This window comes from Odontesthes bonariensis, chromosome 12, assembly GCF_027942865.1.
Source record: "Odontesthes bonariensis isolate fOdoBon6 chromosome 12, fOdoBon6.hap1, whole genome shotgun sequence".
Lineage (NCBI taxonomy): Eukaryota > Metazoa > Chordata > Actinopteri > Atheriniformes > Atherinopsidae > Odontesthes > Odontesthes bonariensis.
The window spans coordinates 16,614,887-16,631,218 of record NC_134517.1 but is presented as its reverse complement, the minus strand read 5'-3'; the positions used below and the strand labels follow the sequence as shown (position 1 = coordinate 16,631,218).

At 39.0% G+C, this 16,332-nt stretch overlaps 1 protein-coding gene across 6 annotated transcripts in view; it reads right to left on the bottom strand.

Annotated features, from left to right (window-relative positions):
- The window catches only part of il1rapl1a (interleukin 1 receptor accessory protein-like 1a), a 192,087-nt gene that overhangs the window by 157,692 nt on the left and 18,063 nt on the right, over positions 1–16,332 (bottom strand). For 5 of the 6 annotated variants that reach the window (XM_075479308.1, XM_075479312.1, XM_075479311.1 and 2 more), the window contains exon 2: positions 5,716–5,817. In XM_075479308.1, the coding sequence (XP_075335423.1) occupies positions 5,716–5,797 (82 nt within the window). In that variant the 5' untranslated portion in view covers positions 5,798–5,817. Of the gene's footprint in view, positions 1–5,715; positions 5,818–9,206; positions 9,295–16,332 lie in introns of those variants that run through there. The other variant, XM_075479310.1, reaches the window with a different exon arrangement.

The following is a 16,332-nucleotide window of genomic DNA, read 5'->3' as shown; positions in this document are numbered from 1 at the left end:
TCTTTCTCTCCAACTTTCTTTTCCTCTCGGAGTTGTGTTAAATTTCTCGTTTGGACCCCAAAATAATCATAACTAAGAAATCACTTTGACCAGATTCCGTGTAAGAAGCCTGGGGTGATAATATGAAGATAATTTTACAGCAGTCACAAGAGTTCTTCTCCACCTCTTTCATTTGCAGCACATGAAGACAAATATATAAAAGTATCCTTAAGAATTCTGATGCACATTTACAAAAAGCATTTAAAAAAAAAAACTGCATTTTTCTCCACATTTATTCATTTCTTGCTAATTGCTTTGTTGAAATAAACATTTCAGTCCTCCCCTTCTGGGATAAATTTTGAAACATTTGTTCACTGTATTCACAGTGACCGTATTTGCATGTGGCTGACAGAGTCAGAGACAGACCTATAAAGTGACTGTCTGTGTCCAAGATTCAATTTTTTTACTGTATGAACTCCACATTCCTCCATTTGTAATCTTCTAGACAAAAATTGGCGCCTTTTAAATGTGATATCATATAGCAAAACTACATTGTGACTGTTAATCACCTTTGACCCACACTTGCCAATATTGACTTTACCACTATTGATAGTTGGCAGAAAGACCCAGAGGACCTATTGGATGGATCTGATGTGCTGTCCTGTCTCTGATCCGTGTGAAATCCTCAGCAGACTAAAGCCTGCAACCACTTAGACACAAGTGTGTATGTGTGTACAGTACAGGCAGGAACAAAAGGCCACACAAACACACACAGATGCACGCACTTAAGTGACTGCGCTTGAGTAACTGCATACATTTGCACACACGCTATTTAAATGGTAATCACACAGATCTGATTATACGCCGAGACAAATGTATGCAGGCAATTAAGTTTTAAAAACATAGACGTAGAAATTAAGTCATAATCCTTCAGACTAGTGACAAGCTGTGTTACTGCTGCAAAGACAAATAACGGTTATGACTGACAGCCATTTTCCGTTACTTTGGTAGATAATAATCATGCACTTCATTTTCAGACTGCAAAATAGATTTTCAGTAATGTGACATTGTTTTTTTCTTATTGGTCTGACCATAGCAAAGTGCTGATTTCCCTGAGTTTGCTTAGTGTCTATTTTTTTCTAAACTAAGTATAGGTTAACTTAGAAAATTATACTTGAATTTATTTTACGTCATATATATACATATGCTGCCTTAAGTAGCAGAACAATTTTGGGAATTAATTTTAGAGAAATCAAATAACCTTACAAAGAGAGAAAATGTCATTGGAAGCAATGAAGATACAACATAGTGCTACTATAGTAACTCACAAACACTTGTGACCACCACTGCAAAAAACAAAAAACAGAAAAAATTCTATTTTATGGGAACTTTAAGTAAAGTTCACCACATAAGCAATAAATGCATATGCAATAGATCCAGTCACTCGCTGTAGTAAAATGTATACTGTATCGTACTGTAAAAGAGCACACCATCGTTTTTTTGTTGTGTATAGCCACAGAATATGCATTGCATCTAACCTTTGACCCATGCTTGCAAGGTAATATTGACTTCTCTGCTATCAATATTTGACCAAAGGGCCCAGGAGGACCCACCTGATTCATTTGATGTGCTGCAGTGGCTCTGATCTGTGTGAAAATTCTCCATTGAGCAAAGCATACAAACACAAAAGGACTACTATGTGGAAGTACATGTAAAAATTCACAGTCAAACGTGTACACTTGCACACAACTGCATTCAATATCCAACTTAATTACAATGATGCAACACTCACAGATACATAATGTCACACAGTCAATTTACATTTTCCAGTCAATACTGCTCAGTTGCTGAATAAAGTATTTTATCAAATTAGTCTCCGATGTGTTATTCTATTCTACTCAGAAGTGAGAAACCTCATTGGTGTATGACCAAAGCCATCTTACACTGTGATTCAGTGAGACTATAATTATGCATTAGATTTTCAAACCACAAAATTGATCATCAATTATATGCCTCTGATCTTTTTTTATTTATTTATTTAGTATTCTAAAGGGACTGAGCAAGGTTATAAAGCTGATTTAGCTTTTTGATTTAACCAATTTTGTGTGAAATGCTTGCCTTAAATGATTGCCTTAAAACCTATTATTGGGCGTTATCAAGCTTTTTTTTTTCTTTTTCCATTGTCTAATCTTTTTAAGACAATAAAAGCATTAAGGGCATGTTAAGCAACAATTTTTTTGGTTACTATTTGCAGTCTCATCATTCAAACTGGGCCCCACCTCTACCGTTCAGCTGCTGTCGAGAAAGCGATTGAGCAGCACCCTGCTGGAGAAAGCAAAGTAAAAGACAGCACAGCAAAGCTCTTCTAAAAAAAACCTTCACTTTTAGGTTATCTTTCAATATCTTGGGGCTGCAGCTAACTATTTTGAGAATAAGTCAATCTTTTGATTGCCACTCTGACAGCCTGTTAGGCGGATAAAATGAAAAAGGCTAAATCCTCAAACAACAAGACACATTCTTCATATAATGGAATGATCTTTCAAACTACCCAATACATGTTTCAGTTGAAATTTCTGACATAAGTGGCTTGTAAAGAAAAGGCCGCAACAACAAAATTGAAATGGAATAAAATGGACGGTGAGGATGCAGTCATTTTCAGATTGTAAAATGGAAGTAAACTAATAAACAGCTAATTCAATTAAATTTTGCTCATGTTTCCGTTGAAACGCAAGCAGTTTTATGATGATGACAGGTTTCATTGGTTAGCCACCATGAATGCAATGATGCAGAGCAACACAGATGAGAAAATCATGACAAAGTAAATACCTGTCTGAGGCAAAAGTGAAGCAGTGTAAAATACACCGTAGCTAGCGTTTGTTTGAACTCCAATGACATTTTTTGAGGTTTGAGTTCTTTTAGATGACAAAAAAACTGCTCCTCTGTGGCTCCCTTCTGAGTAGCTGTTAGCTTAGCTCCCTGTCAGAATTCCTCCCCGATTCTCCACACTGAGAGAGCTCTGACCACTGTCTGTTGCAGTTACTCATAAATACTTCACACAAGGCCACTAAAAAGTGTAATACAAACAAAAGAGACATAGGCTTTGTCTATTACCTCTCCTCTTTTTGAGTCATCAAGTAGCATTTTCAAGCATAAGCTTTAAAACAGCTTTTACAGTGGCCAAGTGGCATCCATCACAAAACTGGGAGGAAACAAAGAGAAAGTTGTTTCTCTTATTTTTCTCACCTTAGCTTCTGCTTCTGCATTTTTTCAACTGTATCATTAGTTTCCACCTCTGCTTGTTTTTCAATGTTTCCTCTCGAAAAAAAAAGGGATGGCGTAATTTTCTAGAATTTGTCATATGGGCCATGTACTACCAGCGAGTGTGGTCAAAAAGCTGGAAAAGGTACCAGTTTTCTCACAAATCAACATTCAAACCATATTGCTGAGAAAAAGTCACAATTGTCATGTTTCCTCCTACAAAAAACTTGATTCATTAATGATGATAATAGTGCTGATAATAATAGTAATGCCAACAAACAGAGGCCGACCTTTAAAACTGACTGCGGGGCAGGAGGGGAAAGAGGAAAACAAAACAAAGAAAAAACATTTAGAATTTAAAAACATTTAAATGTCAAAGTTCCTTCATCAGCTTCATCAAACCTGTGACTACTTCTACATTTGTTTCTATTTTGTCATATCTTGATTTGTAATTGCAGTTCCATCATAGAAAAGATGGATATAAAGGCCATGAGGTGGTGCCTTTAAGTGCAACACCACTGACGGCTGGCTCCACAACATCTCAAGCTCCAATAGACTCCACTTTAAACAGCATCAACTTCTCTTAGGACAGTTGGACAAATCATTTTTTACCACAAGTCATCATGCTTTTATAAGCTACATTCACTCCATCACATCAGTGTGCTGGTGGTCCTTCTCAAATTAACTGAATGATTATATAGACCTTAGGAATCAAAATTAGACTCCAACACTTGCACAAATAGATTTACTTGTATTGCAAACAGACAAAGATGGTGACAGCTGAATGATAAATCTGAGGCTTGAAAACAGTAGTAACAAACCAGTCGCGACGTCACAGTGGCTACATCCTCGTATTAAAAAAGATCAGATCTGCAAACACTTATGAGACAGGAAGTAACAAATCTGTAAACTGAGCTGACTAACATAGAAAATGTAGTAAACACTAAGCTGACAGCAAATGCTCAGTTTACACTTTTACTAATTTAAAGTGCTTTATTGTACTCTACACTGTTTCAACTTGAAATTATGATCCAATTTAGTAGAATAAACTAAACGCTATGTATACTGGCTGTATGAAATCAAGCACAATACCAACTTTTTCTCTGGAAACTACCGCCTGTAGTTTTCACAATCAATATGTTTGCGTGAAGTCAGAAAAAAATAATTATGCTATTAGACTAAAACGGGACTTTTGAAATACGTATAAAAATGTTTTCTCCACTGAATTCGTAATATATCAAAGTCGGAATAACGCTCGCAGATAGGAAATCGAATAATTCCTGCATGTTTTACATCTGACTGAACCAAAACTGGGCCGTGTGTTTGTTGCCCATCCTGGGCTTTTACCCAGAAGCATCAGAGGAAGCCAGTACACAGAAGATGAAGAGAATAACCACAAGTGATAGTGTGCATCTCATTTGTAACAAAAAACAAAAAAAAAAAACAACAACAACATCAACTAATGCACAAAGCTGTACAGATGTCCAACTGGACATGGTACTTATTTGTCACCGGATAAATTGTTTGTCAATTGTATTAGTCTGAGATGTAATATCCATCCATCCATTTTCTATACCCGCCCTATCCAATTCAAGGTCGCGGGAGAGCTGGAGCCTATTCCAGCTGCCATTGGTTGAGAGGCAAGAACACCTTGGACAGTTTGCCAATCAGCCATGATTTAAAGTTCACCCCCAAAAAAACATTGTAATGGAGACATACTTCAATCAAAAAACTGATAGTAGCCAAACTCAAATTAACTGTGGATGGAAACTTTCTGAGTGTTTGACTGCCTTCTTGATATCCCAGTATTCATGCCATGTGAAAGTCTCTACAATGAGTCTTTTTGCACTCTATTTTCTCTTTTGACCTTTGCATTTGTTCAGAATTGATGTTCAATTTGCTGGCATTTAGAAACCAAAATGAGTTTCACATTAACCCTCGGTGACCCAGTCACTGAGCAATTGGATCATTTGGGAGCTGTCACTCTTTCTAGATTGAGGGAGGTCTAGCAAATACAAAAAAGTATATTGTATATTTGTGCACTAAGTAATTCGATCTTCACCTGGGACGCAAATTAAAAGACTGCACTGACAGCTAAAATTTTTAACAGCATTTTTTATGTTTGCAATTACCTGTCTATCATCTTCCTGAGCACTACCTATTAAGCATGTACATAAACACACTTCTTTGTATTTTGCATGAGCACCAAAAGCCTGTAAAATCACGAGGTAAAACGTTTTAGTATGCTAAAAGATGAAATGGAATATTTTTTTCACCAGCTAAACAAATTACTTAAACGTACTGAAAGCTCTGTATAGTGTTTATATTAATCCAAAACTTAAGTTATCCAAAAAAAAACAAAACATATCTTTTAGAATTAACAATGTAACACATTACCCATAGGCATTAAACAGCTACTGACATATCTATACAAACAGCATGCTCATGCGCAGGCTTCAGACATAGAGCATAAAGTACCTGAGCCTCTCTTTGAGACCACCTTTACACTCTTGGACAGGGTGACGTACAGCAGGATCAGGAGAGGGCTGGGAGGCCTCATCTTCCTCCCCCGTCCTCAGCCTAAAAACAAAAGAAAGGGGGTTGAGGATGGGTGGCAGAGGAGAAAGAAAGCAAAAACGAGCCATCAATCACTGCATTTACATGAGTTCAAATATCTTCTTGTTGCTACAAGTGCAAATGTCAGTGTGGAGGGACGTTCAGCAAACACTACAGCAAGCAAGCACACACACAATTGTATAAACATTTGCAGAAGCACTTCTGAACATATGTGCTTGGACACTCACACCTATGCACCATTTTCCACATTCCCCCCGGGGGGTCTTTCTAGGAACGATTTTCTTTCAAGATTGCAATTGAGACGAGTTATCATTACGTGGATATATTTCATGAAAAACCCATTCCCTAGGATGCTGACGAATCAATAAAGAAATAATTACATGTGTAAGAAACACCGCTCTCAATGGTCATTTCCATTAAAAAAAGAGGGACAACTCAGGGGAATTTGAAATGATCACCTTGTGACTCAGAGAGATATTGCAAATACCCCACCCATACCCCTCATGGACTCATATCTTGCATTAATTGATGGAGGTGACTCATTCTCCACTCCTCATCTTCTCTGAGCAAATGACATAATCTAACATGTAGTAATTACCCTCTAATAGCCGGCGCCTGAAATAGAGCTGGTGCTGCTGTGCAAATTTGACATTAAATGAAAAAAGAATACCCTCATCAAAGTAACAGTGTATTAACTGATGCTGTTAGCTGATGGCATTACCCTTCAAAATCAACCATCATCTAAATGCAATAAAAGCTTTTCATATAAACAGTGCTCGAGAGTAACTAAGTACAAAATAGATATGACCGTAATTAGTTAAGCTCACTGATCAAAAAGGAGGTGCTGGGAAAGGGTTTTAATCTGGATATATTATCTATGATTTATGCACAACTCTGACACATAGGCTACTGCCATTTTGCAGAACCTCTTGGCATCACAAGCCAATGCGGACGAAAGCTTTTAGCATCAGTTTTAGCTTGTCAGATAGAGTAGATGTAGTGAGATTGTGCATTTCTGCATCACTGTTTAGTGCGGTGGATTAATGTAATGAAGTGGTCTATGCTAAAACCAAAGCGTAATAATTTAAACCTCACCCAGTCATTTAAATGCCCCAACCAAAAACAATGCATGAAATCAAAAGGAAAGACCAATAAAGATGGAACTAAAAAGCAAAGGTCTTAAAAACAGTAAATAAAAATCAAATCTCAAACTGATGTCACTCTAAAGTGTCAAAATTCAAAATCATGTGGCTAGTCTGCCCGACTTTAACAATATGTTCTCTGAATACTTTTTTCTTTTTGCTAAAATGAACTTGTTCACCTATGAGATTCTTTGTCCGTAGGTTTTCTTTTTACCAGCAACACCAGCAGAAACTGAGCTTTTAGTTGGGGTCCTCAGTTGTGGACTGAGCACAGTGCTGTGAAAGCCCAACTTTTCACAAAGTTTGTTTAGTGTGGGTAAACTAATTTATAGACTAAAGTATACTTCATGAGGTATTAAGCAACAACCAGATACGTTATATAATGTATCTTAAAGACATGCTATGCAACTTTTTCATGGTCATAAAATTGCTTGGCAATCATCAGTTTGCTTGGCTGACCCGTTCCGATGAAAACGGTGACATTTCCATCTCCATCTGGTGGCCCTAGCCCGAAACAGCACTTGCAACTTTGCCTGTGGCGCCGCGTGCTTTGTTTAGCTCTGGAAGTCTCGCGACACACGAGAGCCGAGAACTACTGCTTCACGGCAGGTCGTAAAAGGCTCTGAGCCAAGCCAGGTAGCCTGATATAGACACACCCCCTCTCCATTAGCTGTCGACGGCTAAATTGAATGCGGTTAGCTTCTAGAGTTGTAATATAGTTTGTAATAGATATCGTAATGGCAGAACCACCGCTACTTGCCCGTCTGACCGCTGAGTCACCCAGAGCCAGCGATTCAGCGGTCAGACGGGCAAGTAGCGAATCCATGCCAACTCGGAGCTTTTTAAGTTTCGATTCTGTCTCGTGACTTGACGAGCTAGCGCCCAGTCGGCAGCTACAGTCGGCAGCTACAGGCAGCTACAGGCTCGGTTAGCGTGGCTTCTTGTACAGTCGTTGAAAAATAATCATTTAGTGATATAGGGAGGGCAAGATCATTCCATGTTGTTTACTTGTAGGTCTAAACTCAGCATTGCCTCACCTAATGCTACCACATTTGTCGCTGTGTAAATACACACACTAGCTGTTGTGTCTGGCTTTCAGATAAAATGGCATTGAATTATTACTTGACATAAATAAATGAATGAACTTGTAGCCGTAGGCTGCTCTTTGATTTATCAAAATGAATTGATAAATGGGACAAAAAAAAGGCGAGGCGCATAGCCACTAAACGGCAGAAAGTTGTTTTTTTTTTTAATAAGTGACTCAAGTGATTCAAGTGGTCCGTATAACTCGAATCCCCTCCTCGAAATGTTCCAATCAGCCCGGATTGCCCAAAAGATTCGCGTTAAGCATCTCTACTTCTCCAACTCTCTGCCAGTGTCTTGAAAAATAAACCGTAAATTGCCTCTGGTGGGTTTACGACAGTCTGGCTAGACTGTCGTCTATTTTCTACGGAGCTCCCCCTACAGCTTTGGGGTGTGTATTGCATGGTAAACAAACCCCGTATTACTGAGCGCTGCTTTAATGTGAAACTCGGAAAAGAGGGTATTTACATGTGATGTTTATAACTTCTATACAGCTCTCAATTCAAACTGCTATGACATTTTTTAGGTTTTGGTTATTTCACATGGTCAAAAAATCACTTTTCTTAAGGGCCCCTCTGAGTAACATTTAGTTTTAGCTCATCCAAGAGACCCCTCTGCTTTTTACAATCTAAGAGAGCCCTGACTGCTGTCTTCTCCAGGTAAGACACTGAGTGTTACTAAGAACTTCACATCAACCCAATTAAAAAAAAAAGGAAGAAATATATCTCTTGAATGGCTGACGACGAAGCTTAAGCAAATACTTTTATTGCCCAAACTCAACCAAACACGTTCAATGCATGAAGAATAGTACTGCAGTAAAACAAAGGGAATACAAATCAAGGCATTAGAAAATGAAGTGAGAAACAAAAATCTTAAGGTTGGATTCAAACTTGGCTCTCTGTCCTCCTTTTTCCCTAAGATTGTCTTTTGAACATTTCATTGTTTAAAGGCCATACAGAATTGCAGAATTTCTTATTGCAGTTCACTATTGAGCATCTGAGTTTCACCCAAAATGGTGGGAGTGTTGTTTCTTTAACATGACTGAATTTGCCATGTATATGTTATTCAAAGTTGGAGTGAAATCTATTTTGCCATTTCAGTTCTAACATAGACAACTAAAGAGCACCAAGAGTAGAAGGAGGTGACACAATCAAAGCTCTTACTTACTAAAGATGTCATTCTTCTTGGTTGTATGTCTCAGAGGCACCATACAACCAAAAGGCTATAGAAGGAGAGGGATGGACTCAGCAATAGCCCGATCCATGTTTCTGTCAATCTATGTGAGAAACGGCAACCCTAACACACGGAAAATAAACCCAGTGAACCTGAAAGGAGTAGACGTGGCACTGGCCTTTAAAGACTGAAACTAAGACAGACAGAGCCAGGAGGGACCTTGGAATCTGCGGCGAGTCATGTGTCCTGCAGATTTGCATAGCTAATGAATGGAGCCTCTCTCAGGGTGTGTTTACACGGCATTCTCAACTCCTGCTGTAAAAAGACGCCTATCTCTCCTCCTGTATCGCATTCTTCTGGGAAACAACTTTCAGTTGATAAACACCACACTGCCAATAACACTTGGCAATAGGATTGTCAGTTCTAAATGAATGTTTGCTGCGGCTATAACCCAATGGCCTGTTGGCACACAAAGAGCCAATTGAAACTGTCTCAAAGGTCCAGATCCACAAGAGGTCAGTTTCCGAAAGTATTTAGCCTTATTGACACATTTCCAGCAGCTGTTACTATATTGTTTGAATGTGAGGAGTTATACGTCTGAAAAGTCAATAAACATAGGGGACCACAAACACAAGAAGAAAGAAAAAGAGAAACTGTAAGATATGAACACAGTGGCAGCAAGATGTAATATTTTTCATGCCTTCCTCTTCTTTTCCTGTTCTGCTTTGTAATTAGCTTCATGCAACTTTCTCTCACCTAGCAATACTGTCGTCATGTGCAATATACTCACTGTGTCAATAAATGTCATCATAACATGTGATTTGAGCTGGTATTGACTACTGAAGTGTTGTTATGGCAAGGGAGCGTCCAGTAATCTGCCTGTGGGGACAGACAGTTAGAGCCTGTACTGGTGCAGCTCTTTTTTTCTCAACAAAACATAAAATGACGATATTGAATGATACAGACATGCCACTTAAATTGAGATCATTTCACTTCAGGGCATTTTGTGTCCAGTTGAGACTTTGGTGACATTGTTGTAAGTCTCTCCTTTTTTTCAGTTAGATTCAATTCTTCCATCCATCCATCCATTTCCTAGACTTGCTTAATCCAATTCAGGGCTGGAGCCTATCCCAGTTGCCATTGGTTGAAAGACAGGGCACACCCTTGATAACTTGATAGTCGATAAGAGGACCATCATAAATTAACTATTCTAATATGTTATTGTTATAGATAGATAAAATTATCAAAAGACCACTGTTCACCACTCAAAGCACTTGACATTACATTACATTGCAAGCCAAAACGAAACATTAGCAGAGGTGGGTAGAGTAGCCAAAAATTGTACTCAAGTAAAAGTACTGTTACTTTAGAATAATATGACTCAAGTAAAAGTAAAAAGTAGTCATCCAAATAATTACTTGAGTAAGAGTGAAAAAGTGCTTGGTGAAAAAACTACTCAAGTACTGAGTAAATGTTGAGTAACGTCTGATTTATTTGTTAACACAAGCATTCAATCAGACAAACAAAAATACAAAATAATCATCTTTAGGCAAATTAGAGTTCATCCAATTGATAAAATAAATTAAAATTAATTAATTAATTACAAAATAGCTTAAATTAAAATAATCCAGGTAAATTCAAGTACTTCAATAAAAATAAAAGAGACTTAGGAAAACATATGTAACCTAAAAAACAAACATTCACCTATCCACGGGGGAAACGAATTTAGGAATCTTACCGCTCCATGTTTGATCAAGTTAGATGTTGAGTTTCTGAATGCTGAAATGTCTGTTTGTTTTGGTTAACACAGAAGACACATAATGTAGCTGCTGTTTCGCACTTTTTGTAAGGTAAACATGCTTTCAGTATGAGGCCTTGTCTGTGTTTTCATTTCCGACCGTTGATTCTGACATTTTTCATCTATTTCTTTTTTTGTTTGCTACGACTGTAAATTGTAAAACTAACCTGTGCCGCCACTGAGATTGAGTGTGGTCACGTGACCAGACCTATACTCTGCACGTGACGACACTGCGCGGCTACGTTTGATTGGTGAAACACAGTCACGTGGTATTGCCTTTGGCTGAAGTCTCTCTCTCTCTGTCAACATAAAACATTAAAAAAGAGGCGTACGCGGGGGAATAAAAATAATGACGCGTAGAATACCAAAGAGGTAAGAAGAAAAGTAACGAGCTCATTGTAGCCTAATGTAGCGGAGTAAGAGTACAGTTTATTCTTCACAAATCTACTCAAGTAAAAGTAAAAAGTATAGTGATTTAAAACTACTCCTATAATTTTTTCAAAAACTTACTCAAGCAAATGCAATTCGTTACTACCCACCTCTGAACATTAGTAAACTAAGATAAGATTAGAGTAAGAGTAGTTTATCTTATCTCGGGTGGAGAGATGTACATTCAAAGTATCTGTTCACATGCTCTGACGCCCCTAATCCTTTACAGTTACCTCCCTGTCTGCAGTCTTTGTCTTCCCAAATAATCCGAAAGCCAGGTAGAGAGGTGTCATTCCTGCAGCCACGTCTTGGTGAAACAAATTGAAACATTAACTTCCTGATATTTCCACTTCATCCTCGCCAGCACTCCAAACTCATCTATTTTATCTATCAGTGATCTATCATTTTCCACAATAATCAAGGGGAGAGATAAATTAACTTTTTCCATCCTAGAATGTTGCCATCAGAAATCAGTCTAGCACAACAGTGCAAGTCGATGTTGTCACATAAAAAGGCTCATTAGAAAATCTAAAAATAATGCAAAGACAACACAACATTATGGCCAGAGCTAGTCCAGCAGCCATTCAATGTGTCAGTATTTTTCTGTTAGCTGTTCAAAAAAAGGCAAAATAACCCCTCAAAGGAGTCTCACTGTAATTTCATATCTGAAAGGATTTATGTACCTCAGACACTGAATGATGGGCATGCTTAGTGTTTTTAGCTGAATGATGGAGAGCTGCCGCTCCAGCCCCTCAGTTTCCAGTTGGACTCTGGCTCAGACCTTTTTCAGTAGCCTAATTCAGCAGAACAATGTCAGTGACCCTCTTCTGAATCCAAACCATGTCATGCCTTCACAAGCTCAGTAGGCTTTGGGCCCCGCCAACCATGACATCACCCGCCTGCTGTACAGAGAGGTATTGTACTTGTACGACCACCATGAACATCCAACCTTCCTTGCTTCTTCCTCTCAATCCTCCTCTATTTCCTGCCTTTTCCCCACAAAGAAGCTGTCGCTGGAACACAAGGTGCCAAGAACCAACTTCCAAGAGTTAAATCTAAAATGGTTCGCAGGTTAGACTGACCTGTCAGAGTACTTCCAGAACAGACTGCTTTTTGACGGATAGGTTCAGAATAAAGCATGAACAAAAATTTAAGCATCAGTTTGTGGACACCAAAACGCCTTTTCAACGGCCTGTGGTGAGTTCCTGCAATAAATGTAACTGTTTGCAGTGGCCAAGTGGAGAGTCAAGCTGTTTTTTTCTTCTTCAATCACTCAACTTTCAAAGCTTGTCTGAACATTTCATCATGCTCAGAAGGAGCCCACGCAGTGTTTGAATAAATACTAATCACCTTAAAGGTTCTTTTCTTCCACAAGACAGGGCAGCCTTGCAGAGCCAAAAGGACCTAATACATTGAATTCAACAATGCAAGAGAAAATCATTACTCATTGTGTAATTGACTTATCTTACATTAATGTGGCATTGGCTGACAGTGCATGAATATGACGTGGACTTCTACATCAGCCCACTGGCACAACACAACTTGGAACAGTGAATGTACTTCAGGTAGGTTGTGTCAGATAGGGCTAAAATTCAAGTCTGTCCAATGACAATCCACAGATTTACGCAACTGGCCATCCCTTCCCAGCTCCTAACCATGATTGATATGATTAAAGGCTATGTAAAGATTTAGAGCCTTGAGACTGTAGATATTTTATCATTTTTTAGATCATTGTAAAACTGCTATGTTTTGAGCTGTGGCCTTACATCTATTCCAAATCATTGGGACTGCACTGACCAGGTAAACACAAACACTGTAACACTGAGGGGTCATTACTCAGCAAAACTATCTCCAAATATCTAATGATGGCTGCCTCAAAACTGACGGAGGTTGTTGACTTTCAACTGTATGAAGTATTGCGCAGAAGTAAATAGTACCACACAGATATCACTTTGCCTGAGTAGTTAACCGCATGCCAAGCTTTTTTTCTTCGAGGCATCAGGAGCAGGTGTGTTTTAGCAGGCACACACAGAGGCATGGCGTGATATCCACGCTTCAGCGATGCATGAAGCATGCACACATCATCACACACAGAAGCACACATGCCGTTTGCCTGCTGCTCTTTACCAGAAAATGAGGGGCATGGCCCTGCATTGCCTGCTGACTCACCCCGACAAAAACAGAGGAATTTACTGTCTGCTGTTATTTGTTATGTGACTGTATCTTCCACAATAGCAGTATCTTTTCCCATATTCTATCACCAACTCACATTATTTGTTGTGAATACAGTCCTGTGTGTTTAGGACTGTGGATATGGAACCTTCATATTTTAAATTTTTTTCCCCTTTTATCTCTGTAGTATTCACAGGAGACAGAGATTCCCAGCTCTATTACTGCCGATGTAGTGTGCAGTAGTGCCATCTTAAGACAAAAGAGGAAGCTCCACCATTTTGGCGTGGCAAGCAGTGGGTGATTGATCATGTGATTTAGGAAGTTAATCCAGTTTCAAGGCATCCTCCACAGCAGTCTTAGGTAAATTACATCTTCATAGAGAGAAGTGGCTGTGTGAGTTGCCAGGACAAAAAGTCCAGACATAGAATATTTGTATCTTGCTGCTTTCTTAGAGTCCTGACACTTGTGTAATTCCTTTGGAAAATAAATGTACAGTAGGTAAATAGTGTCATCTGTTCGAGTAAACTTGGTTTTTTGCAGCGTGCAGGATTCTGTTTACATCAGAATAAGTTTTATGCCATTGACCAGATAATATTGGTACAATTGTGTATTCAATCTTACAAATATAAGACTTAAAGTATGAGGTTCATCAACAATGCCCAAAGAGAGAGAAATGAAAATCCATCTGTGACACTTCTGTATGTCTACTGGAGTAAATACACAAGATTAAACTTTCATACACTTACATAAACAGACCGGTAGTGCTATTTGATCAATATTGCATGAGTGAAAACTGCAGAACACTGAATGAACATTTGACAGGTGGAAAGATTATTCTGGCCTGTATTCATATCATAGCATGTTGTCATGAGGTGTTTGTACAACAGCTTCTGTTCCCTGCAACTCTACATCATTTATCTGCTTGAGCAGGCTATTGCTGTACAGAAATGATGCCCTGAGAAATGGAAAAAAAATAGCGAAATCATTGTCAGTATAGTACCAGTTAAGGAAAACATCTAATCTAGTTAGAATGAGATTTGTGTGCAGTTGTATTTCCCTCAGTTTTATTGTTACTGCTCTAAATCTGTAGATTTAGCTACAGCAACATCAAAGGTAACATCAAAAAGCAGAGGGAACAAACACACACACACACACACACAATGAGTGAATGAGTCATAGGTGTTTCTGTGTGTCACTGTGTCAAAGACATTCATTCAGGGAGAGCTAGTACAGGGCATGGCACACTGCAGCTATCCTAACTGTAGGTCTACCCGCTCCAACGTCTGCTCGATGTGGCATCTGTGTCCACATGTGTGTTCACTCTGCTGTTTGCCAGATGTGTCACAGTGTGAGTCAAGCCCCATGATGATTATTGTAAGGTGAACCACTGTCTCTGTAATAGAAAATAGAGTTGGTGGTAGGCAGAGTAAGCTTTCGTTAAAATGCGTTTGACCGCTTTTGACTGTGGCCGGCCCCGGTTAATCTCCAGGGGCTGGCCATAGGTGATTACAGTTAACGACCATGGTGCTGTGAGCTATGCCCTGCCCCAGACCCAACAAGCACCTCTTCACTGAGTGAGATTAATTACCACACAATTCTGAGCCTGTCCGCTCCCCTGTTGCTCTCCGAAACACACGAGTGCATGAGGATCACATTTGTGCACATAAAAAAGCAGCACTGTGTACATAATTAACCGAGAGAGCTTAAAGGCAAGCTAAAGTCATTTGCTTGTGATTGGTCATGAGGAGAGCTGTGAGTTGCTTAAATCTGAGTTCAGACACAATCCACCAGCAGTGAGGCATTTCCCCCCAGTTGTTGTTGATTGCTTTCAGCTACGTCCCCAATGCTCAGGCCATTGTCAGCTGTCCAAGGATGACTGGCTGCAGAGATGCTCTCGTGCTCCCAGTCAATGCTGCCTTTGATGGAGAGCAGAGGCCAACACTCTCCTCACCCATTTAGTGTGCACAGCCCACTGGGGGCAGTTGGAGCACTACTGATGCCCAAGAATACTAAAAACACTGTCAAGCAAACCCTCCCCCACACACAGGATGATAAAAAATTCTAGATATAGATATTTATATGCGCGCACACGTCGTAGCTTTAACACACTATCAGTTAAAGGGTAATCTAAACTTTTCATCTTTAATTGTTATTTTTATTTATATTGTTTTTAGCAATTATAATAGTACACCCAGTCTGTTGTTTCTCTTATTGCTTATAGCTTATTACCCTTACCCTTATTGCTATTGGTGTATTAGGAAGCTGTTTTATCTACAGCTGGGATCAGATTGTCGACTTGTTCACCCACTGTATAGTGTTTTTATTTTGTTTCCTACAAGTCTAATGAGGGGATAAGAGCAGACAGCTGTTGATGCGTGTCAGACACTACTTGGATATAACACTGCCACATAATTAATCATCGGATATTTGTAATTAAATCTGTCTCTTAACAACCACCAGCGTATGGGCAGCAGAGCATTGCTATTTTTTTTTATGACACAACACAAATATATAGATATGTTCATTTATTCACGGCATCATTTTGGCTGCACTGTATCCACCTACACAATGAAAGTGACCGCAGATTGAACTGCTTTTCTTACTTTCACTGCCACATAACTATAACAAGCTGATTGTGGTATATATTAGTGGTACCAGTAATAAAACACAAATTACAACATCAAAGTGATATCTGACCTTTTAGAATTTGAACTTTTTAGT